The 27,018-nt window shown below is 34.7% G+C and overlaps 1 protein-coding gene across 1 annotated transcript; it reads right to left on the bottom strand.

Moving 5' to 3' along the window:
* Nucleotides 1-12,945: 12,945 nt before the first annotated feature.
* On the bottom strand, nucleotides 12,946-14,875 carry LOC131027359 (3-ketoacyl-CoA synthase 5). Its single transcript, XM_057957395.2, has one exon. It carries the CDS (start codon nucleotides 14,742-14,744, stop codon nucleotides 13,149-13,151), a length of 1,596 nt encoding a protein of 531 aa, XP_057813378.2. The 5' UTR covers nucleotides 14,745-14,875; the 3' UTR covers nucleotides 12,946-13,148.
* Nucleotides 14,876-27,018: the final 12,143 nt, after the last annotated feature.

The following is a 27,018-nucleotide window of genomic DNA, read 5'->3' as shown; positions in this document are numbered from 1 at the left end:
CAAGGTGGAGGACAAGGTGGAAAGATATCACACATGGCATCATGCTCACCTTGACAAGGGATGAAGACTCCAAATATATATAATAGTTTGAGAGAATAAAGGTTTCCCAAGACATGAAGGAGTCAACAATCTAGGTAGGTTGGAGAAGATTTAGACTTCTTAGGACAAGTGGACAATGAGTCACTTTGACCAGGTTGATGTGGACAAAACCATCCTCTAGGATGTAGGGATGTGAGAGAGAATATGGAGGACACATGAGTCTCCTGATTCCTTATCCTATTGACTAGGGATGATGTTGAGGATAATTGAAGAATTAAATATTAAAAATATTAAATTTTCTTAGCCACATGGTGATGAGATGGCATGATGACGCGGAAAATGAGATGGAGGAAATGATGTAGATTTAAAATTGGGGACTTAGGTTAGATGATTAATTAAATAATTTAGAATTATTTAATCAAGATAGACTTTAAAAGAATTGTTATTAATTTTAATTAAATAATTAATATTTAATTAATAAGTTGATTAAGTGGAATACGACAAGTGAATCAAATAAATAAATTATTCAATTTATTTATTGATAGAATAATGAAGCTTTTAAATAAATAGTTAATATTTATTTAATTATCTCTAGTCATTTAAATAGGTGTATACAATTTGCCCCTCTTTGAGACAATGTGTTTTATCACGTTGTTTCAAAGAAAAATGAATCAAGTCTCAATTTTCCCTTAACATTAGTTATATCGATGGTATGCCCCCTTGGGAGATTAGTCGATGAAAATTTAGAAAAATTTGGGGTGAAGCAGGAAATTGGCGAGTGATCTCACGAATGAGAAAATAGAAGAATTTGGATGAAGAAATTATCAAATATAGGTTGCAATGTTGTGAAAGGTTGCCCTGGCATTACATGGTTATTATGCCTCAAATTAGGTTCAAATGGGTTATATATAGCAAAGGTTGGGGTCCACATCGAATTCATTTGCACATGTGGAGCTTTGGGAGTGAATTATGGAGAAGAGTGATTGGAGCAGAGTGTTGTCAGCGAAGATGGTGATCCCATACTATAGACATTGATTCGAGTGCATCTTCAAACCTCAGAGACCAGAGGAGTATGGTCCCCGGTATGTACATCTGTACCCTCCTTGTTTTCAAGTATTTAATTCAATTTTAGGTCAAAATTTCCTTTTTCGCAAGCACTAGTTCTTTTTTATGCTTTTGTGCATTTCTTTTAGTACATTTACTCTTTCTTTCTACACATTTGTTTGTTCTTTTAGCACTTATAATATTTTAGCGCATATGAATTCTATTTTAACACTTTTGTTAGATCTTTTAAAACTTATGTAGTTTTAATGCACACAAAAAATGATTTTACACATTTGTGAGGTGTTTTAGCGCTTATGTATTTTTAATGCATACAGTATATGTTTCTATACCTTTTATAGGTCTTTTAGCACATTTCCTAATTTAGCACTTATGTGGTGTCTGTTAGCACTTTTGTGATTTTGTTTAGTGCATTTGCTAGTTTGGTGCATATGGTGATTATGTTAACACTTTTGCTTGATAAAATAGTGCATTTAGGATAGTTGAATGATTTGGATAGTTCAGATAGATAAGTTGACATCATGATTGATTGTCTCCAACTAATAGAGGCTCAGCGAGATCGATCTAATGTCTAAAGAGATGATATGATAGGTAAATATTATCGAATAAAATGATTACTGACATATGCAACTTGCTTTGATGATTAATCCATTTAGCATTGATTTGTTTTTAGGAGGATTTGGATATTTTGATGTCTTGGGAGAAATTCTCAAAGATGATGCACTTGCGACCAAAGCTATATGATGTAGGGTGAGCTTGTATAGATGCATGTAGATTGACACATCTCCTATATATGCCTAATAGTAGGACGAACAGGGAACTACTTACAGCACTTGCTGAGAGGTGGCACGGTGACCATAACACCTTTCATTTTCCCACTATTGAGATGAGTGTCACATTAGAGGATGTATATATAATATTTTAAGGATGCCTATATCTGGAAAGCTTGTACAATATGATCATCATGAGAGAGGTGGTACAACGGTTCTACATAGAGATAATAAGGATGGTGATATTGATGGTTCAGAGGTCAGATGGGATGATATGATAGAGTATTATGAGGCCTTACCTTCAGTGTTAGCTAGATTGATTGGCAGGTTTATATGTTTGGGAACGAGATCGTGTGGTCTACCAGTTGGATGGGGATGCATTTTAGAGTGGATGGTTCCAGAGGGGACCCATTATGCATGGGGTGTATGTATGTTGGCCCATTTATACCATGATTTACATCAGGTTGCCTATAATGGTACTGCTAGTTTGTTAGTCGGAGTGACATTGTTACAGATATGGTCATGGGAGCACATCATCGTGACTTGACCAGTTTGCAAGCGAGTGAGGGTTGTAGAACAACCCTACATCTATTCTTATCATGGAGTAGCTTCCCAGTCTAGACTGGAGAAGCTATAGTTTTGGAGATATACCTTAGATACTATTCATACTGTTGAGAATGGGTGTCTCAAACTTAGTGGTTGAAATCTTGATCAGATGGAATTTGGTTTCTATAGTGATCAATTTGATGTGAAAAACTTTCATGTTGTCAACCAACTCCAAAGGCGGCTAAATATCACTCGTGTTTTACACATAGCACTATTGAGTATTGGAGATCAGGTGGAATAAAGTTTTTAGAACAAATGAGTTACTCTTCCGTTAGGTGCCAATAAGTTGATAAGCTTGAAGATGGTTGGTAGTTGAATATCTCTCATGTTTTACACACAACACTATTGGATATCAGAGATCGAGAGGAATAAAGTTTTGAGAACAAACAATTTTCTCTTCCATTGAGTGTTGATAACCTGATAAGATTGGAGATGGTTATGGTGGGGACCACGATTGACTTGGATTCACCTACTGATTTTGAAGTCGATGGTTGGTCATTGTTGGAATATTTTTCATTAGCCTTTGAGACTTAGTGGGGACCACATTTGATTGGTTTTCTCCTGTTGAGTTGGATGTTGATAATTGGTCAAAGATGAAATCTGTGGAGCGTGGTTGGAATTCATTGTAGATTACACACTGTGTTTTCAACAACTAAAGAATCTGATAGTTGGAACCATGAGCAAACTAAAACGAACCATTTTTTTAATAGAGATATAAAACATCTAAAGAAATGGTTGCAGATGTGTATTAAGGTGTTGAAAGTGGATCAATCAATTGATGAAGTTAGTCAATTGGAAGTTGATTGATTGTGTGAATCTGTTTAATGCCAAATTATAGAACGTTGTGCCTGTAATCTATGTGGATCAAAATTGATTTGATATATGTATGTTGCCTAAACAGAGGTCGATTCAGAGTGGTTAATCTATAACTTGTATGTAAACAATATTTACTATAATATAAGTGATTATTGCTTTGGTGTCTGGGTTTTTATCCGTAAGGATTTTCCCACATAAATTCTAGTGTTAACTCTGTGTTTGCAAATTTTTCATGTTGTTTTGTTTTTCTGTTATGTGCATATTAATGATGGTAATTGGAAGTTAAAAGTGATCCCTGCTTCTCTCCTCTTTGAATTTAACATTTGGAAGGCGTTTTACGCACTCTGCTTTCCCAACGAGTGGTAACAGAGCCTGGCTAGTTGTGTTATCCTTATGGGTAGGACAAGTTTTTTGTGTTAATTATGCAGTGGGAGTTTTGCAAAGTACTGGTGATTGAAATTGTAGGTTGGAGATGGAAAGCAAATCAAGAAGAGTAGACATTGAGAAATTCAATGGTAGCAACTATGAGTTATGGAAACTCGAGATGGAAGACCTATTAGTGGATAGAGACCTTTGGATTGGGTCCAAACCATCAAGAATGAAACAAGAAGATTGATATCTCATAGATAGGAAAGCCAAAGGGCTGATTAGACTATGCCTTGCAGATTCTATACTTTTGAATATTCATGAGGAAAAGACAACAACTACTCTGTGAAAGAAGCAAGATTAGCAAAGGCACACATCTTTGAGAACCTTCCAACTATCTACCTACACCAACTCATCCAAAAGACCTTAATATCATTCATATTCATCCACGAATCTCATTCCCTTTGGAAGAAATTTGGGTGCCAAGAATAAGATCCATAAGTCTAAAAATACACATACATCCAAAGATCAACATGTCCCATTTGAGAGACATATAAAATCAAAGAAAAATATTACCCAAAAGAATAAATCAATATCCAAAAGGCTACAAAGGCCCATTATGAGAAAAGAAAAATAAAAAACTATGTGGATTCCTAAGTCACCCATAGAAGCAATGCATTTCAAAGAACCAAAAAGAAAAGAAAAATCAAAATCAATATGAATTCCCATAAAAACATTGCATCCCAAAGAAAAAACATAATTGGCATCCAGACTTGTTGTTCCATTATCTTCCTTCAATTGTCCATCTACACATCTCCCACTTTCCAAATCTATTCTTCCATCATTTCCTTCATCCATTTTGGGTCCTTATATCTCAAAATCCTTATCTATGCCTCCATCAAATCTCAAAATCCAAAATCCACTTGTCCTCCACCACTCTACTACCCCTCAAGATGTGTGCCAATATTAATCTTGAATAAATTTTCATCCATTCTCGTACAAATATTCCAACATCCTATCTATTATCCAACACCTATTTTCTATCCTTTCATCCCTCCCATTCAATCCTTTTCATAAATCCTTCATCAGTGAAATAGGAGTTTGTGTCATTTTGTCACATGCTTGCCCATACTGAATCTTATGTCTACTCTATTTCCTAGATATATATTCATGAAACCCTTCAGAATCCAAGGCTATTCCTCTTTAACAGTATCTTTTGGTTGGGATGCATACTCGATCGAGAAAGAGAATCACTTGTTGTATCTTCATACTGATATCTTCTGAATACTATATCTCATACACTTAATCAATTGATCTAAGTCATTGTGATTTCTTAGGTGAAGACATGACTAATGAAAAATCTAAGTGCCACTATAATTCTTGAACTCGTGTGAGCTTTATTGCTTACGTGACAATGCACAAAAAATAATATATACGAGAAAAAGAAAAGCAATATCAAAAAGATCAAAACAAAAGCATGAGCAAGAAAAGAAATACCAAGAAAAGACAAGCAAAAATGTAATGAAATGCAATATCAAAATCCTTAGCTTTGGGAACATACAAGTAACTCCATTGGGGCTAAGGATGTCTGGTTGGTAATGGAGCAATATTTGTGAGATTACAATGATAACCTTGTCGAGGCTATGGACGCTCCCTAGCAGCGAGGCTCTATCCAGGATGCTTTTGAAGTTAGGATAACTCATGTAGCTAATCACGTTGGATTCTAAAGATTACAATGATCATATGGACTAGAATGAATGCATTTGCACATACATGGGTAATCAAAGACTATGTACCTTGATCCAATTAGGGATTCTTTTTCCCTTTTTAGTATGCTTCCTAGTCACTAGATATGTTTGGTTGAATTTTCTTAAAGTTCTAAGTGTGTGTTGGGTCTCTATCTTTGAAATGTTCAAAACACTTATTCGAGCAACGCTAGATGTTCTAAAGATTTAACACATCATCATTCTGCAAATGGATAAATCTATACTTGGGGACAAGTTTCATCCACTCTATCCTTCCTACCACATCTCCCCTTATCCTTTGTCCACTATCCATCACCTTATTTGCATTCATCTTGTTTTTCCCTCTTTGATCTTTGACAAAGCTAAGGATCTTCATAAATATCAGACATCCTATTTGATCCACCTTATCCATACCCTCTAGTCCATATCCCTTGTCATATTCAAGTCCTTCCTTCCATCATCCATTACTACCTTATGATCTTGCTTCTCCTATTAATATTATATCCCCTTTTCCACCATTGATCTTGACCAAAACTAAGGACAAAAGGAAAAATGAAAAAGCATGGTTTCAAAAAAGCTCTTGAGATGTGCCTTCATGTTCCATAATAAGCTACCCCAATTTTTCTCCTATCCATCTCCACCTCAACAATTCATTAATCCATTCATAGTGTTCTATGCCTTGCTAGACATTGGGGCAAACAAATACATCTTGCTTATAATCAAAAAAATCTTTCAAACCCAAAAAAAATTTAAAATCTAAAAAAATCAAAAAAACTTTCAAAATTTTTAAAAAAATCAAAAAAATCTTTCAAAATCCAAAAAAATAAAATAAAAATTCTCAAAATCCAAAAAAATTTAAAAAAATCTTTCAAAAAAAAAAAAAAAAAAAATCTTTTAAAATCCAAAAAAAATATATAAAATCCTGAAATTTTCAAAAAATCATAAAATGTCCCGAAAAAATTCATAAAAATTGAAAAAAGTCATAAAAAAATCATATAATGCCTTGAAAAAATCAACTCATCTTTGATTCCATAATAAGCTACTTCCATCTTTCACCTATTCATTTTCATCTCACTAGTTCTCCCTTGCTAGACATTGGGGTAAATAAATATATCTTGCTTGAGAGTAAATCATGACACATGTCTTTTACCTCAATTAGTGATCCAGACATCCCTGAAAAAATAAAAAATAAAATCAGAAAAGTCGTAAAAATCCAAAAAAATAAATAGAAGTCCTAAAAAATCCATAAAAATCATAAAAGTCTTAAAAAATCCATAAAAATCATATAATGTCCTGAAAAAATTCAAAAAAATCATATAATGTCCTAAAAAACAAAAAAAAAATCAAAAAACTTTGAAAACCTAAAAATAGAAAAACAATCCATCAATCACAATTCACAATAAAATATTCTTTGCAAAGACAAACATTTGAGCAAACACAACTAGAACATCATACAAAACATTGAGCTCAACAAATCATGTATCAACAAACAAACAAACTACCAAACTAGCCTAAAACTTAATTGATCAACTGCCTATCAATTTAAGCATCCTTATCACATAATGTGCCTTAATGGATACATCGTTCCTAAAACATGCACCTATCAGATATCATGTCCTAATAGATACATCTTTCCTACAATGGGAATCCTATCCAAAAAAACTTATCATTGGCAAGAAGATCACTATGGTTGTTGACTCATTTGGTCAAGTTAGTCTTAAAAACAATTATGCTTGAATTTCCCATACAAACAATTTGCTTACAAAAACAAGAACCTTGCCCTCAAATAGAAAAATAAAGTGATAAAAGTATCTAGAGCAATATAAAATGACAAATGTAATTAGAAAAATAAATTAAATTGAAATGCAATTGGACCTTCTCCTTTGTTATCATGATAGAAAACTGAAGTATAATATTCTAGTGTCTTTGTGTTAACATTTAGGTACCATATAGTGGTTGTACTTTTGCATAACTCATCGTTTCTTACTCTTAAGTTGTAACTTAAGATGTATCATTGGTAAATTTATCTTATTTTGGTTCTTAATATGCACATTTCTAATCATAGCGTCATAAATTGTACTATATTGATTTTGACACAAAAAAATAGGTCATTCAAAGAAAATTATATGATTGGACTTTGAAATGTCAAAATTATATATGTATGAATGTATGTATACATGTGTGTGTGCGCGTGCACACATAAAATGATTTACTAACTGTGTTTAAAAAGTGTGTGCATGGGCTTGCATACACATGAAGTACTTAATTTTAGAAAATTCTATAAAAATAGTTATTGTAAAAATAAGGAGGTCTCACATTTATAGAAACATGCCTTCAATGCATATGATAATATAATAGAGTTTGAGAAATTCTAGCATAGCCGTGTTTCAAATGCCATAATAAAAACTACTTTTATATATGTTAAATCTTGTTGAAAATGTATAAATTATGTAAATAGAATGTTTGATCTATATTTGATGTGACTAATTATATTGATTTATAACTAAAGGTAATGATTTTTATAGAGAAATATTATATTGGAATGTTATAATATTGAGATATGTTAATGTCATTTAAAGTTAAAACAATAAGGATTTGATATAAACTATCATTGCTTGATGAATGAGTATGACATGATCAAAATTAATGTACACTCATTAGGAGAGAGAGTATCATCAAGAAGTATTTAGCCTTCTAAGAGTAACATGCATGAAAACAATCCACATATAAAAATGTGTAGATTCATATAGTTGGGATTGAATGGTATACATATATGTTGATATGCTAATATCCGTCTAATATTTATATAATTTCTTTGTTGTGTCTAGAAAGTTCAATTTTGATGATAAAATTTAATTGTTGTTAGTACATACCTCCATGATATAGAGAGAACCATCAAACGTCCAAATCAAAATAGTATAAAATGGTCCCCCTTTAGTTCCTCCATAGATATGATAAGTGGTAGATGAATGAGAAATCAATGAGAAACCTACAATTATAGAAGTCACTTGAATCTAACTATACAAGGAACTTATGAAGAGGGCCCTCATTATCCCTAACCTCCATTGTTCAGTATGGTGAGAGTGATAATGCAAGCTATCTACTTTTATTGTTATTATTCTTGGATTCGTTACCAACCAAACATCACAAGTAAGGTTTATCATGGGCCTCCTAAGTTTCAACACTAAAATATAAGAATATAGTTAAAGTACATATGATATTTGGTGGGGGCATTGATTATAAATCCTAAAGATTAGAGATATTTTAATTACTTATTATAGTGCCCAATTATGGCACTAAAAATGAATATAAAATGAGGGTTTAAAATATTAATAAACTAGGAGATTACGTTTAGGTTAAAATGTATTTTATCTCTAGAAGCTCCATTAATCAATCCATATGATAAGTTATACATTCTTTTTGGTGATCTTAGAGTCTATTTTCACATTCAAGAAATAAATGGGTCACTATATGCAATTTGTATAAATATATGTGCATGATATGACACATTTGTACAAACATTACAGAGAACCTGGTATCAATATACACTCATATATAGCTAAATGCACTTGTGCACATACCAATACATAACTATATAAAAAAAAATAACTAACTTGCCATTTATGTGTATTAGCTGAGTTTGATTGAATGATAAGAACATGAAAGTATAATTGTTTATCATTCTTGCTTTAGCCTTGGTAATCTGAGGCTTCTTGAAAGTATGTTTGGAAGTTGATAATATCAAGTCTAATAGCAGATCCATAATTTATTAAGCCACATTTTTTATAAACTACATCTCATTCACAATAACTTATGTAGAACTATTCAAGATTTTTTCTTAATATCTTTCTCAACCTACATCATTGAACCATTTACATAAATTGGTACATCTCAACACCATGCCTTCCAAATACATACATGTTATGTTAACTAGTTCGTAAGTAATTTCAAGATGTTAAATCTATAATAGAAATAAAAAAGAGTTTCTTACTAAGAATAATAGCCATAAAAAAGATACATGTAGAAAACACTACTTTTTAGAAATATAAATTATTGGTCACTTTAGGTAAACTTTAAAGTAATATGACATAAAGTTCATTAAATTCATAATTTAATATTAAAACTATCCTTATACTTAAAGAAGTGCTATTGTATGGTCATGTGAAAATTAACATGTCAAGGTATGTTCTTGTTAATTAAAGAAATTGTTTTGTTCAAAGCTATGAATTCAAACTATCACATAGTTAACTATTTGAGTTCTCTCACTACCACTCCATGATGCTAAAGGATATTTCATTTAGATACATGGTTGCTTGCTAAGCATGATGTATGTGTTAATGTTAGTAACATCATGATAACATAGATTTCACATGCATGTCATCACAGTTGGCTAGACCTTTTGTGATGGTCAAACTTCTCCTATGGTTATGGAAGCTTAGTGCTTCATGTTAGGATGAAAATAATTCTAGCGATACTCTCTCTTCTTTGAGTTTGCAAAGGAAGGTATTTCAAAAGGAATATTTTTAATAGTAAATTTCTAGTCATATTATAAATATGTATTATTATTTAGTTGTGAACAAAAACTTGGGTGGTAAAGGTTGGGTTCCCTATTGAGATTTATTAGAGATTCTATTTCAAATATTGGTTTTGAAATAAAAATTTGGCATGGTTAATTGACTCATTTGAATATATCTGTATAATTGACATTTCAACTATATTCATTATTACTCAATTAATTGTAAAAATTGTTTGTTTATAATGCATGACATGAAGTTATGATTAGTTTGAAATTATATGTTTAAGACTCTATTATGAGAATAAACATCATAATGGTATTTTAATTTTGATTCATTGTTATATTATTTTTTATTAAAAAAGCAACAAAACAAGGGCTCTAACCCTTTACAAAGACAAGCCAAAAAGGCTACAAACAACTAGTCAAGAACATACCTTTGACTGCAAAGGCAAAATGACCCATTTACACCACACCAGCAGAGTAGGTAGTAACCCACCTCAAGGGTGGGTAGAAGTTTCACCCACAACTCGGGGAAGAGTTTGGTAACATGATTACAAGAAATATGGATTGCAATGTGTGGGTACATAATTTTCATTTTCTTGTTCACTGGGAGGGATCCAACTAAGTACTTGATGCTACTTGATGCTTCAAAGGCCTAACATGGAAACTTTACAAGTGTTCATAATTTTATTCATACTTTTGAAGGGTGTATGTTTTTTTAAAATTTTGAATATTATGTGGTAAAAGCACAATGTTGTGTCACACTTTTAGCCAATGAAATAATTTTTGAGAGAAATAATTTTGGATGAAATAGTTCCACTTGAAATCATGTGGCATAAATGCATTGCATATAGTTTTGATGTAAACTCTTTCACCCAAAACTATAAAATAAAATTGTTCCCATTAAAAATATGAAATGTCAAGTCATTATAAATTTCATGTGGAAATTTAGATGCTATCTTTTCTCGGTCTTTATTTCCCCTTCCAATTGAAATCCAATTGAATTGTTCGAGTTTGACCCTTCACATTAATGTTCTTCAAAATATCCTTCAGTCAAACTCAAACTATATTGAGACCTTACACAACATTCAAGTTCAGATCAAGGAGTTTCAAGATAACTGCAACAATCCAATTCCAAAGAATGTGCCAATTGTTGGGCTTGGTGACAACAATACGTGTGTTGATTAAGGTTGACAGAGCATCTTTGTAGCATCTTGCTGCTCTGTATTTGTATATGTTGCATCTTGCTGCTTAAAATTTGGTCATGTAGTGTAGCCTCTTACTGCTCAGAAATTGTAAATGTTTATAGCTTATAGAAGGCCTTAAACTCCAGTTGAGCAACAAAGATCTTTGTAATTCTCTTGTAATTTAATTCTTTTTTATCCAATAAAAAAAATATATATAAAAAAAATATATGAAATGTGAATAAATTTATGTGTAATATGTTGAGCAAAAGGGTTTGGATCAAAACTCTCTCAAAACATTTTCTGCTATAGTTATCTATGTGGCAGCTTAACCCTCTTTTGGGATGAATTCAAAAAAACTTCAACTTTAACTCTAAATTTGTACAATTAAGAGTAATTTCATAAAATTCTAAAAATACTTCATTTGTAGAACTTGAAGTGTAAAATCCAAAAGATATTATATTTTAATTAGTTTTAACTATATTTTTTTAAAGTTTATTCTAAATAAGTTTTTCACAATAAAACATGACCTCGATTAGAAATTAATATATAATAAAACATGAGGTAGATTAGAAATATGTAAAATCCAAAAGATATATATGTCCAATCATAGTTGACTTAGGTACAGTTTAAAAGTCTCTTTGCAAAAATTGATATATTATGACAAGTAGCAATTAAGATATAGCTTGGGTCCTACAAATTTGTGTAATATAATTAGATTTTAATATTACAAGAAAAAAAATCACATAGATTTGATTTTGAAAGAAACTCATAGTCCAAGAATTAAGGTTAATAGAAACGCCAAATTAATCAAAATTTTGTGCATCTAAGATACAATTTTCCAAACTATAAAAAGCATTCATGAAATACATAAATACATCACTTTGATACCAAAAACATTTTTAAAAAATTAAATATTAATATTTTGTAAATAACTAATAGAATATTAAAATATTTAAAATTTTATAATTTATTTTCTAAAATATATATAAGATTCATTCTCCATTAGAAGAAGTAGAAGAAGTTGTTTATATCAAAAGACCATATAATCCTACAAATTTTGATCTAATCATTGCTATAAATCCTAGAAATGATCTGCTAAAAAAATTTTAAAACCCCACTCTATGAAACCATAGCCCATGATCTCTCAAACAATATAAGACTCGTTTACATGTAAGAAATATTTTAAATCATATTATTATGCACTAATAACCATAACAAATTTTATTAAATATAGTTCATTCGATAGATTAAAATATGAATGCAAACAAAATCTGACTAATTCAAAAGACCGAACATATTAAAATATAGTTATAAGACCTTACAAATTAAAATATAATTATTGTCCCAAATCCATAGAAACAATTATGATCTTTCAAATAATATAGTATACTCTTTTACATGAAAAATTAATATTTTAATTTTATTTTACTATCCACTAAGAACCATAATAAGTTCAAATTAATAAAGTTAAATTCTCTATAGAACATAGTATGGAATATGAATGCAGACAAAGTCTGAGACTTTCCCACATCTAAATTCCTATTTTAAGAGAAAATACAAACTAAACCATAATTAGAAAGTTTGAGTAATTCTATTTTAATTGACACTTTTGAACCCTTCAAATCCAAATCTGGAAAAACGCCAATCATTTCTAAACTCGAAATCTGCAGACTCTATATTCAAATTCCTGTTCCAGACTGAACAGTAAAACTCGAGCATATATAAAGAGGCTTCTCTTCTGATAATCGCCATTCAATCCAGCAAAACAAAAAAAAAACCACAATTTGCAACAGTACAGAAGTCGGATACAGAAGAAATGTGCAGAATCCAAGAAGAAGTTCAAAATAAAGTCGACATTGATTAACAATCCAATTCATGTAGCTACATAATATCATGCAGGAAAAAGCTGTGCACACGTGAGATTTATCACAGGGAAAATAAAATAGAGCGGACACGGAAGAAAAACGTAGAACGGAACAAACAAACGAAATAAAATCCCTGAAACTACACGAACTACGGTAAATACACTAACACAGCTTGCTTACAGCTTGACGATATCAGGAATGGCGACGGGATATCTGAGAATACAATCAGACCAGGGACCAGCAGTCGGCGGTTTCACAGTCTTCAGAGACTTCCAAACAGCACTGTTACACTTGAATCCGCTGCCGAAAGCGATCTGCCAGACGCGATCCCCTGTCTTCATTCGACCTTTAGCTTCAATGTAAGCCAGTTCGTACCAGAGCGAAGAAGATGAAGTGTTGCCGAACCGGTAAAGCGACATCCGTGAAGCCTCAACATGTTCAGCTGAAAGCTGCAGATTTTTCTCCAGCTCGTCAATGACGGCTCGGCCGCCGGCATGGATGCAGAAATGCTCAAAGGCCTTCTTGAAATCAGGAATGTAGGGTTTCCACTTAGGGTTTATAAATTTCCGGCCGAGAAGAGATAAAAGGAAGAGGATTTGCTCGGAAATTGGAAGAACCAGAGGGCCGAGGGTTGTAATATTTGATTTGAGGGCCTCACCGGCTATGGCCATCAGGTCCTTGGAAAGCGACATGCCCACAGTCCCCTGCTCATCTTCTTCCTGGTACACGCACCTGTAGGCTCTGTCATCTGCGCCTTTGTGAGTGCGGACGACATGAACAAGCCGGTACTTTGAGCAATTCCGCAGGCTCGGCTTGTTTGTTAATAGAATCGCAGCTCCGCCCATGCGGAAAAGGCAATTTGGAAGAAGCATCGATCTCTCGTTTCCGCAGTACCAATTCGGGGTTATGGTCTCTGTGCTTACGACCAAGGCGTAAGAATTTCTGTGCACTTGCAGCAGATCTTTCGCCAGGTCCAGAGAAATTACCCCGGCACTGCACCCCATGCCGGAAAGATTGAAGCTTTTGATGTTCCCTTTCATTTTGTACTTATTTATCACCATTGCAGAGAGCGAAGGGGTAGGGCAAAAGAGACTGCAGTTCACTACCAGAATATCAATGTCTTTCGCCCTAACGCCTGTTTTTGCAAACAGATCGTCCATGGCGGAAAAGATCACCATTTTCGCCTCTTCTCTGGAGGCCGTCATTGTAGGGCTCGGCGGAATGTAGTGAAGCGCCGGCGGAAGGCAGGTTTCTTCACTCAGACCAGAGCGCTCCAGGATCTTTTTCTGAAAATCCAGGCTTTTCTGGTCAAAATACCTGAACAGACGCGAATGCTCCATGAAGGTCGCGAAAGGAACACGGCAAGAATCCGGCGGGCGGTAGCAGGCGTAGTCCACAAGGTATACTACTCTCTCCCGTGACAGAAAATAGAGCGTGATTATGAAAACCAGGAGTCCCGAGCACGAGACTGCATGAACGAGATTGAACTCGAGCTTCTGCCAGAGGGAATTTAATTCCACCGGACCGATTCGGCCCACCTCCAGAACCACTGCCACCATTAATGGAACCAGCAAAAGCGTCAGAAAATTTTGCACCAGGTAGTGGTATCCCAGCCGAACATACTTGAGCTTCACGGTTAACAGAAAATCCGGCAGGCCCCGTCTCTGGCTCTCCGTCAGACCGGCACCAGTAGGACCGCCATTAGTGTTGTTATTAGTGTGATTGTCGTTGCTGGGATTCGAACTCTGCTCCATCCTCCCACCTCTACCCATGACTGCAACTCGGCGGGACTCGATCCTTGGACCAACAAACTAGTTGGTTAGCAAAAACGGAATGTGTAACTGACTGAACTCAACAAAGAAGGCATCTGTCTGGCTTGCGAATGGCTCAGGGGGTGGAGCAGACTTTATACATAACAGGCTGGTGTGCCCTCATCCCTTTATTGCATTGAATGTGGAAGATGGTGATGGTGATGGGTATGGTGAAGGGAAAAGTGAATAGGATTAACAAGGATGGCTAACGACCAATGGGCAAAGCAAATTTTTTTAATGGTTTTCCTTTTTTTAATTAAAGTTTTCAATCGGTGAGGTCATCCTGGAGACTCATGGAGACCTCATTTTCAACATGAACATTAGTAACAAGGATGGCTATTATCGGCATTGTCTATCCAGCCCCTACGATGCACCCGCATCCTATACAAGCAATATATGTTAACATACATGATAACTGTTTGCTGGTGCATCGTAGGGGCTGTATAGACGGTTCCTAATATCTGATGGGTATGGTGATTAATAAGGATGGCTAATGTCGAGTTGGTATGGTGAAGAGAATAGTGAATACTACTAATAAGGATGGTTAAAGCCAAGTGGATATGGTGAAGAAAAAAGCAATGTTTCACAGAGCTTTTTGAGGGATGGGGGATGTAGGGACAGGTGTCGAGGATCAAGGGCCTAAATTTGGGTACGGTGAGGGGACGTTGGGGGGATGGCAGCAGAGTGGTGATGGGGAGGTGGTGCTGATATAAAAAAATAGATGTGAATAGAAATGTCCAAGGCAAACTCTGTGAAATAACATCTTTGTGAGTGTCCCATGAAAGACCAACTAGTTTTCATGATGTTAAAGGTTGTAATCAGTATGTAATGACATGTGACATATAGCGACACAACAACATCCTTGCCAAAGGTGGTGGAGGTGGCGGAAGTGGTGGTGGTGTGGGAGGATGTTTCCCCCAAGTCTTGGAAACGTCCCCCTACAAGAGACATGATTTTTTGTGGGGGGATGCGTCTTTGTGGAACACTGGAAACAAGTGAATACTACTAACAAGGATGCCTAATGCCCAATGGGTATGGTCAAGGGAAAAGTAAATACTACTAACAAGGATGGATAACACCCTATGGGTAAAGTAGAGTTTTGGTTTTTTTAATGGTCATAGAGAGTAAATGTTTTCTATCTAAGTTATGAATGAGTGAGGTTATTGATTGAAGACCTCATCTTTAATATGATCACTCAATGTGATAACACTATATTGAGATTTGAATTCTGGTGACAAGAACCACAATTTAAATCATGAAATTTTCATTCTCCATGTTGATTAGTTCGCAGTGAAGATTTTTTATTCCCTGTGTTTCATTAGGGAATGAGAGCAAGGGAAGAGAGAAGTGAGGATTTTAGCAAACATGGATGACTAAACAGATAGGAATAGAAACACAAAGCCAATTGCCACAAGAACCACAATGTTATTGCATATAGTTTTTGGTATCAACTATGCAAGCTTACTCCTTGACATTTTGGATCACTCTCTTTTAACATCGAGGAAATAAGACTATACAATTGATCAGATCAAACTTCACGATCCCCTGTCGCGATAACATCAAAGAAATAAACTTATGTAATTGATGAGATCAAACTCCATGATCTATCTTCACAATAATGTCGAGAAAATAAACTTACGCAATTGATCAGATCAAACTCCATGATCCAACATAAAAATAACATCTATGAAATAAACGTACACAATTGATACCAGAAGCTATGCATAATAACAATATAGACTACATAAATCTTATGTCTACAAAGAACCACAATGCCTCAAATAAACCATCACGCTATGCCATTACCAACTACCCAAGCTTAATTGTATTGCAAAACCACACACAAAACAAAAATGTCTTGTGTCACATCTAACAACTCATACCCAATTGTCAAATACAACAATTAATGTACGTCCATTAAGACATAACTTACGCACCTTTCTTTTTTACCTAGAATACTTACTCACAAACAGGAATAAATGCTTTTGATCATACTGAGGTCAAGAGGAGAGAGGAGACAACATTTTCAACATAAACACTCAAAACTAATAAGGATTTGAACTTTTTGACAAAAACCACAAAAGTACTTTTATCAACTACCCAAATTTAACCATATTAAAATATTCCTACAACACAAATTAGCCATTATACTATACCATTACAAAGTACCCAAACTTAATTCTACTGAAAGAACAACTCACACACGGAACAAAAAGGTCTGGAGCAGAACAACTGAATTGTCAAACGCGGCAATTAATAAACGTTCATTAAGACAGCGCTGACTCAACCCTTTTCTTTAACCTAGAATACCCACTCAAACTTTTCAGGCCATAAAAGCAACTGGAATTTTATACAGACGATCGGTTTTAGAACTTCCTAACTCAGATTACCTCAACTCCTTAAACGTCGCGCATGTTCCCATTCTTTTGGGCAGGGTGGCCGTCGGAAACGTAATTTTCATTGGTTTTAAAATAAACTTTTCATTGTGTGTTGGATTACCATATTTAGTTGGACTTTTAGTACTTTTCAAAACTTGGAATTGCTTGTTGATTACCGTATTTGAGACAAATTTATGTTTTAATGTTTTTTAAAACATAAATATATACTTTATTATTAGTTTGGTAATCTGCCATTTTTGTCTTTTTAATATTGAAATAAAGGTCGCGTGAGCTAAGGTTTCTAATTAACTTCTTAACCGGGCTTATAGGGATTCTTGTGCTAAATGAATTATTTTTTTATTTTTTTAGGTGGAAAGTGAATTATTTTTTTAATTTAGGTGGCAAAGTCTGGTCTATAATGTAGATTTGAGGATAAGAGAATATATTATTTTTCTAATGGGTTTGGTACTTAATTAAAGTTGGCCAATTAGATAAAAGGAGAGCCCATTCTAAACATGTTTATATCAATAATTTAGATAGAATTAATGTTTGATTGGTTTTATATAGATATTAAGAAGCTTGTCTAAATAATTTTGGTATGCATTATGATTTGGTTAGCTTATTAGTTTGATATAGTATATAAAAAAATATTTAATAAATATGAATAATAATTAAAAAAATTGTGGTAATATTTTTGGTAAAACATTATGATTTGGTTTGTTTAAGTTTGATAACATTTAAATTCATCATTTAATAAATATAAAATAATAGCTAAAGTTTAATTATTATAGAATTGTAGTTGTATTTTTCTTGTAAAATATAATTTAAAATTTTTAAAATTGTATTATATGAAACATGAGATTTTACTAAAAAAAGATTATCTTAATATTTGATTGACAATATTGAATGATCATTATTTCAGTCACACAAAGAATTTTTATTACTAATAATTTATTTATTATCAATGACTTAAAAGTATATATTAATAACCTCATAAAAATTGGACAATTTCATAAATATCATTATCTCTGACAACTACTAGTGTTAACTTAAACCTTGTATCCATGCAAAATGCAATATAAAAGATAATGTTTAAGATAGACATAAATTGAAAAAATTGCCTGGTTTGTAACAATATCTTGAGATTCTTGTTTCTTTTTGTAATGTTGAAATCTGCATACCCATGTCATTTTCTATTAAATTATATGCATGTGTTGGGAGACTCCCTTGGTATTTATATATAGTGACAAGTAACGTGCTTTTGTAGAGTTGGGTCCCTTTTTTCCATGTCATTATCTATCCATTTATGCACCCATTATGATTCGTGCACGACACATCTTCTAACATATTCATCCTATATATGCATTTAATACACTTATTTATGGACCCGTCTTGGTTTTGACATCTTCTTGGCATGATGGCCAAGAGATAGTTGTTTATTGTTTTGATCATTATTTTTTTACCATTCACTCCTTGTTCACCCAATCCCCTAATTTAGAATATATGGGTGTACGAAAGTAGCTAGAAAGACTACTCATATGCTTCTTATGCTTCCCCTAATGCAAGATGAATTCCAAACTTAATCTTACACTTCAAAAAAAACCAGAAAAGAACTAGTTACCACTCATGCTCCAATTACCATTCACTCCTTTCTCACCCAACACCCCAATTTAGAATCTATGAGTGTACAAAATTAGCTAGAGCGACTACTCATACACTTCATACGCTTCTGCAAAATGAATTCCAAACATAATCTTACACTTCCAACAAAAAAAAAAAAACTACTAGGGAAGCGTACTAGTAGCCGTTATAGCTACTTCGTGCACCCACAGATTCTAAACGGTCATCAGATTTAACGATTTTGTTGTTGTCTCTGCATGCGACTTAGCTGCTTATAGCTATTGTTTTGGCTTCAGGGTAGTAATGATGTACATTGTGGATCCATTATGTGTACAAATGTCAAAAAGGTACACCTTTCAAAGTGTCGTGCGATACCTATTTAAATATGTCTCAATAACCGTGCACTTAAAATTGCCAAAACTTATGCACAAATACCCCAGTAGTTGTGTGATGCATCTATTCTGGCTCAAAAATGACAATATGTATTGACTAACACGCATGTTAGTCGTGCATTTTATACCGTCGATCGATTGACTAACTTGTCGCTAACACGTTGTACGAAAGGTTCGTTTTGGAGCCAAGATAGACGCATGGTAGTTGTATGCTATGGGTATCAATAAAAGTGCACAAATAGGTCAATTATGATCCAAAAAAGCTAAAATGAGTGGCTATTAATACATATGTAATTTATGAATACCAATAAAAATGTACAAATAAACCAATTATGATCTAAAAGAAATTAAAAATAAATAAACCACTATCCATACATGTGGTATTTATTAATTAATTTTATTTTTACCATTATTGAAACATGAATTCCCGTACCTATCATTAAGAGTGAATTCATTGCATTATTATTATTATTACATGAGAAGCCAGCCCCATAGATTTCCGGAAAATCTGAAGCTAAAAAGTTGAATTTCATCATATAACTCATCCCACTTAAATTGCTTTTAAGTACGATCGACTTTTGTTTCCGGGAAAACCTGCGCGTAGTTTATTGAGTAAGAATTAGATTAGCGGGTTTTGGGGACTCACAGGAACTGTATGGCCCTTAAAATGAGCTCTTTATCCGTTCAACTTTAGCGGTTAATTAAGTGAATAGCAAGCATCTACATCTACTCTACCAACCTCTTACGTCACCATGTGACCGTGCTGACCCCACATTTAAGAGGGGTTTTGCTATGGTCAACTCCCTAGAAGCTGATGTGGTAATCTCATTTACACCCAACCTGTACCACCAACTCCTTTTATGTACTTCCCCCACACATGTTAACAAACCCATTTAAGCTTTGTTATTCTTATTTAAGAGGAAAAAGTTGTCCCCTCCAACCCTCTCGTACTCTCATAAGAATTCTTTGTCTTATGCATCTAATGCCGGTGGAACTAAGGGCTCTTCTAGGTGCTTGTCATCATCACACCCTTAATACCTAGAAATTCAAGGATATTCCACCCTGGGTATGGTTGAAAGCTATTTTATTACAATTTTAGTTAAATATCATGTATTCATGTCGAGAGTGCTATTAGAGGAAGGGATTCAATTGTCACTCATGTTCTAATAACCGTTTTTGGGTATGGTTGAAAGCTATTTTACTACAATTTTAGTAAAACATTATATATTCATGTTGAGAGTGTTACTAGGGGAAGGGATTTAGTTATCACTCATGTTCTAATAACTATTCATACTTTGCTCACCCAACTCATTATCGACTGTTAACTTCAATGTCCACTCGTACCCCCATTAGTTAAAATTTTAATATTTGACTGGAAGAGTTATGTAATTGTATTGGGCACACAATTACTAGGACATTTGTGCATAAGTATTGACCTAAAAGCAATTATTACACGAAAATGTATTGGTTCTTAAAAGAAATGTATTTGATTAGTTGTGCAAAATTTTTGAGGTGGTTGTAGTGCACACTTATTGGGGCATCTTTAAGTAGGTATCAATTGACACCTCTAACTAATTACTTTTTGACCTTTCTGCACATAACGAATCATCCATCGTTCTTTGTAACTAGGTACCCAGAAGCCACAACAATAGCTATAAAGTTAAGTTGCATACAAAGACAACCAAACAAAAGCGTTGAAATCTGATGTACCATTTAGGATATGTGGGTATGCAAAGTTGGTTATAACGACTATTGGTACCCTTCCCCTACTACTTCTTCCACAAAGATTATGTATTCATATTGAGAGTGTCACTACTACTTTTAGGGTGGAAGAGTGTTATTGTAATAGAAGACATAGTAATTATGTAAGGATGGTTTATAAAATTTATCTTATATGTAAAGATACAAAAATGGGTTTGAGGTGCACTTCTATATGATCGCTTGCAAATTTCATCTCATGTGGAAAGATGCAAAAGTTAAATAGGTTCAAGATACACTTCTATATGACGACTTGATAGTCTCTAAAGTGTCTCAATCAATGTTATAAAGGTACACTTCTATATGACAACTTGATAGTCTACATATCACAGAGTGTTTTAGTTCATTCATTTATTATTTTTTACCTCTGGGTTTCAACCCTCTTTATGATTGTATTGTAATCCATGATAAACTTTCTATTTTTAATATCTATTACCTACCTATTTGTAGCTCTTATTCTTTGTCTTTATGCTTTGTTCAATATTGGCTCTTATTATTTATCTTTATGCTTTGTTCACTATTCAAATTTTTTTATAAAGCATCATAAATAAATCTACATTTGTTATTTAATCGTGCTCTCACTTTTCACTTGACATCTCCCATTTAATTAAGGTTTATGCACATTGCAATTGACACACCCAGGCTACTCCTGAACTTACCTTCTAAAGAAAGACCAGCATCTAACATAATAAAAACTAGTCATACTTCAAAATTGGCCTACAACAATTTTACATTACATATTATGCCATTAGTTATGCAAAGACTATGAACAAATTAAACATTATAATGTTACTAGACATCAAAGGCAAAGCCCATGTCAAAAAAATGGAACCATGAAATGACACCCACACATTCCATTGTGATCACCCCACTCACCCATCTTCTTTTGTATTATCTCCCTCTTTTAGCTCCGCATTGTCTTCCTCTTCCACCAACATAAACACCCAGTTCCTATCTCTCACTGCCACCCCTTCAACATAGCCTTTGAGGAAATTTATTCCTTCCTCTTCCTAGCTTCTTCTTTTTGCCATCTTCATTCCCACATCCCACATAACCAAAAATTTTAACGAGTATTCATCCTTATCCCCCAACTTTGGTTGCTTCCTTCCATTTGAGATAAGGTCATGAACATGGATGGCCCTCTCAAGATAATCCTTCATTTCTCCACACCAATTTGACCACACAAACTTTCTCATGAGATTCTCTACCATACACATTAACTCCCTAGAGTCTATCGACATTGCCAAAAACATCAAGGCGAGGTTAGAATTCACACGATATCGCCCATTTCTATTTAGGTAGTTGTTCTCATGGGCCATTCTCAGTGTGTGCAAAATGATCCCCATTTTAGTCTAAAACACCTCCATCAACCTATGTTCAGACATATCTCTGAAAAATCTAGTATCCATGGTTGGCATCACTTGTTACATCACAATGCTTTGTACTTGCACTCTTTTTAAAGACCAAGTAAAATGATTTCCCATTAAGTTGACACTTACATTCATTAAATGAATGCCTTCGCTGACGTGCTAGCCATCTTATCACTCAAATATGGGCATGTGAATCAATAAAATTCACATGTTGTGAGAGTAAATATCATACCAATTAATGATTGAAGTGACCTTCACCTTCATCACTAGCATATCAACCAAAGTTTTAACCACCTCATTAGCCATGTCATTTCCTTCTCGGAGTATATGGGTGATGATAAAACTATCAAAGGACACTAGCACCTCCATAAATTTGTCTTATCCATACATCCAATTTTCAATTTGGGGTGTTTCCTACTCGAATTGCATTAATAACTATTGTGAGTCCCCCTCAACAGGGATCTTCTAGAAACTTAATCTTCTTATGGCCTTCACACTCATTAAAGCTGCTTGGAATTATACTTCATTATGTGTTGTTTTTCCTAACTTCTTTCCCAAGAGCCTCATGATTTTCCCTTCGTGGTCTCAAATAACACAACCTACACCCACCAAGCCTGGATTGCATTAGGCCACCCCATCAAAGTTAACCTTAACCCAACCTTCATTAGGAGGCATCCACTTAACATCCTTTCTCACCCTATTGGATAGATTAACCTACCTTGTACAAGTTGAACCATTTCTTCTTCAATCTTTCATCCCAAGTTGTAAATTTTCTTTTCCTCAAACTCTACTTTTTGGTTGCATTATTTGTGGTCTCTATGATTCTTGTTTTAATCTTGCTCATAAGTCTTTCTATTGTTAATGCTTTGTCCTAGAATAATCTTTTGTTCTACTCTTTCCATATTTCCTAGATGATGATTGGCTATGAGCGTATTCAAATGTTACTAAAAATAGCTCCCCTATTAAGCCTCAACCACATGATGAAGAGATCTCATATATTGTTGGGTAGCGAGTATTGCCAATTTAATTTCTACATGATGCTTCGCTAGTAGAAATTCGCCAACTCACACTTTAGAAGAAGATGTTCAGTTGTTTCCTCTACTTGTTTGTAGATGCAACATCTACTTGGCCCCCAAAAAACTAACCTTTTAAACCTATCCCTAGTTAGAATCCTATTTTGAAGAGTGGCCCACACAAAAACTCCTTCTTTGGGAAGCACTTACTACTCCACATAAGAGGGGTCAAACAATTTTCCTTCTAAACGAGGTCCTACTGGATTTTACAGCCAAGTTTAACTAAGTATCTTTTTAGTCATCTTGGCACACCAAACCAGCTCATCATCTTCCTCTTAAATTTAAATGGGTCTAGCACCCAACAACTGTTGAAGGCTATCTTTTTTTATCTCACGAGGCCTCTATGTCTCTCATTTTGCACCAATACCAATTGAGAAACACAACGCTGCAATCAAGTTCCACATATTCTCTCACCTTGTGGCCCCAATGTGCCATCAAAATCTATTTCAAAACCTCCAAGTTTTGCATGTTGTCAATTATTTTGTGTCCATTCTAGAAGTCAAACCAAAAAGAGGCCTTAAGCTCATTCTTAATTCTCCATGTCACTTGATTTCTTATAATGGGCCTACAAGAGGAAATAAAGTTCCAAATCGTAGAGCCACTAGGAGGGTCCCTAACAGTAAGGATCCAAGTAGGGTAGGGAGAGTAGATATTTATGGTATAGGATACGAGACCTCTTTTATTGGTCACTATAGTATATCTTCCATATGAGCTTATCCCCCAAGGTCGAGTTCATATGTGAAATGTTTCTCTTTCCAATACCACCAACTTCCTTTGGATGTCAACTTTTGTCCCAAGCAATTAAAGAGATTTTCTTCCTATCCTTAGTTTCGTTCCAAAAAAAATGCCTCATTGTTTGGTTCAAAAGGGTTGGGTGAAAATTTCATAAACTGGAAAGGTTTACAAAACTGTAATGTCAGCCACAGTGTGTGAGATCTAATATCTCCTCATTAAGGGGAGGTTGTCTTCTTATTTCCTTTCACCTATCTACTTGTAGATAAAATCTACATCTTCAAGGAATTATGATTGGAGGCTTTGGTCGAGACATGTCAAAATCAGTCCAAAAGAGATCTGGAGCCATGCAGAGGTGAGAAAAATTGAAAAAACCAAATTTCAAAATTTTTCCTATGTTTCAATAATTTGCATTTTCGAAGGCCTTTAGAGAAAAATTTGGGGTCGAAACTGTCCCACACCCTTAACTTGATAGTCGAAGGCATCATCTTAAGGGACTAAAACTAGATCTTTTGAAGACCTTTCCAATGGTGTAAGAGGCTTGAGATTTCAAGTGTCGAGCAGAAAGTTATGATCCCGCCAAGTCAAGACCATTTTTTTGTCGTTCACGCGGAGTAGGTACGAGCGCGCCACATGTCAGCATGGTGTAGTTTCTCGCAAGCCTACATCTTCGCACTCTCCTAAATGTTGGGAAAAATGGTGTCTCAACCTTGCATTTATGCGAGGTTACTATTTATAGTAAGTTTTTATTTGAGCACGAAATGGTGTGAAACTTTCCCTAAAGCTTTTGGTTGGTTAGATAAGCATTCCGGTAAAGTTGCGTCGCAAGGTCACAACTAGTTTTGAAGATATTAAAGTTTTCGTCTTGGAGGGGTGCAATAAAATGTTTAAACTTAATTTTGGGGACTTTAGAGGCTCTGAAATGCCCTGAAAAGTGGCCGTAACCGGTGAGGCAGGTTACAAGGTGATAGAGCACTTCGCGAGCTTTCCGGCGCTTCAAACGGTTCGTCAATCGGACACCCGGTTCTCAAGTTATGGCCTCCGGAAGTTTGTACTCCTGGAATAGGAAAAATAATTTCTATCGAATACATAAATGAGTTGTAAAAAGGGAGCGACACGTGTTGATGTGTGCTTTAACATGTCATAGGGCATCTAGAAGGGAGATAAGGTCGGCTACACCTTATTGGGTGGTTTTAGCCCATGGTTTTGTAATACCGTTTGACGGTTTCTTGTATTGTATCTCCTATTTATGAGGTGTGAGAGATAGAGGTTGGGTGTAAGAGTCTTATGGCTATTGAGTTGCCTCTGAATCTCTGATTAGTGGTACTTCTGTGAAGAGCTTGCTCTGCAAGTATGTTGTAATCTGTTTTTGATTACTGAATAAAATATTGAGCTGCTTTTGGAGGGTGGGGTTTTTCTCCCGAAAGGGTTTTCCCCATGTAAATCATTGTGTTGTGGTATGATTGCTATTATATCTATTTCTATTTTTTGTAACTATTGTAACGATCTGAAAAAGTTTTGCATTACCCTCCTCTCAAGGTTAGTGTAGGAAGTTGTTTCCGCTACTTAACTTCCTTACAAGTGTATCAGAGCTTGATCACCTTTGGTTTCAATTGTGGGCAGTTGGGTTTTTTGAACTAATCCAGATTTGAGTGGGAGCTTGTGCAAAAGACACTTTTTGATCTTGTTGCAAGAATATTCAGATGGCGAGTTCGTCAGGGAGAATAGAGGTGGAGAAATTTAATGGAAGTAATTTTGAGATGTGGAAGCTGAAGTTGGAAGATCTGCTAATAGATCGAGATCTTTGGGATGTTGTTGATGCGAATGTCCAAAGGCCCTCAGATCCTACTGCGGCAGCTCAGTATGATGTTATGGACCGAAAAGCCAAGGGTCTAATCAGACTGTGCCTGGCAAACTCTGTTCTAATCAATGTCCATGAAGAGAACTCTACAAAGAAGCTATGGACTAAGCTTGGTGAGATGTATCAAGTGAAATCTTTATTAAATCAAATTTTCTTAAGAAAGAAATTGTATTCCTTGAAGATGGAAGAGGGTGGATGAATTGCAGACCACCTGGAAGCATTCAATATGTTGGTGGCTCAATTAGTATCCATCGGTGTTAAGATGGATGAGGAGGAGAAATGTCAGATCTTGCTTTGTTCTTTGCCTGATTCGTGGGATTCTCTTGTTATGGCTATCGGTAGTACTTCTGTTGTTTTGAAATCTGAAGACGTGGTGGGTGCCCTACTCGGTGAAGAGATGCGAAGGAAGGTATCCATCAGTTCAAAGGAAGCCCTAACCGTTCGTGGAAGACCTAGGGAGAAAGGCAAGAAGAATGAGAAGCGCGACAAGTCCAAATCCAAAGGGAGATCGAAATCTCCTGGAAAGTCCAAAGTCATTTGTTGGAACTGCGGTAAACTGGGTCACATCCGTAAGGACTGCAAAGAAGAAAAGAAGAAGAAGAAAAAGAAAAAGTTCGATTCTGATTCTGAGTCTGACAAGGAAGATGGCGATGCCTTTATTGCGGCTTTGGTGACTCATGCAAGTAATGATGCCTGGCTAATTGACTCAGGTGCATCTTTTCATATGACTTCCAATAGAGATTGGTTTTCTGAATATGAAGGATTTAATGGAGGTAAGGTGTACTTGGGTGATGATTCACATCTAGACATTGTTGGTCGAGGTAAAGTTAGAATCAGGTTTTCTGATGGTAGAATAAAAAGGATTAATGGTGTGCTGCATATCCCTGGATTAAAACGAAACCTGTTATCTGTGAGCAAACTGATAGATGCGGGTGTGCAGGTAGTCTTTTCTGAAGCAGGATGTAAGATGATTAAGGGTGCTATGGTAGTTGCTAGAGGTGTCAGGTTTGGCACTTTGTATAAGCTTGAAGCATACACTGTTGAATGTAAT

Source organism: Cryptomeria japonica, chromosome 3, assembly GCF_030272615.1.
Source record: "Cryptomeria japonica chromosome 3, Sugi_1.0, whole genome shotgun sequence".
Classification (NCBI taxonomy): domain Eukaryota; kingdom Viridiplantae; phylum Streptophyta; class Pinopsida; order Cupressales; family Cupressaceae; genus Cryptomeria; species Cryptomeria japonica.
Note: the sequence above shows the minus strand (reverse complement) of the source record. Positions and strands in the feature narration are given on the sequence as shown.

Coding starts and splice junctions, on each gene's coding strand:
- LOC131027359 (XM_057957395.2), bottom strand. CDS start 14,744: ATGGGTAGAGGTGGGAGGATGGAGCAGAGTTCGAATCCCAGCAACGAC.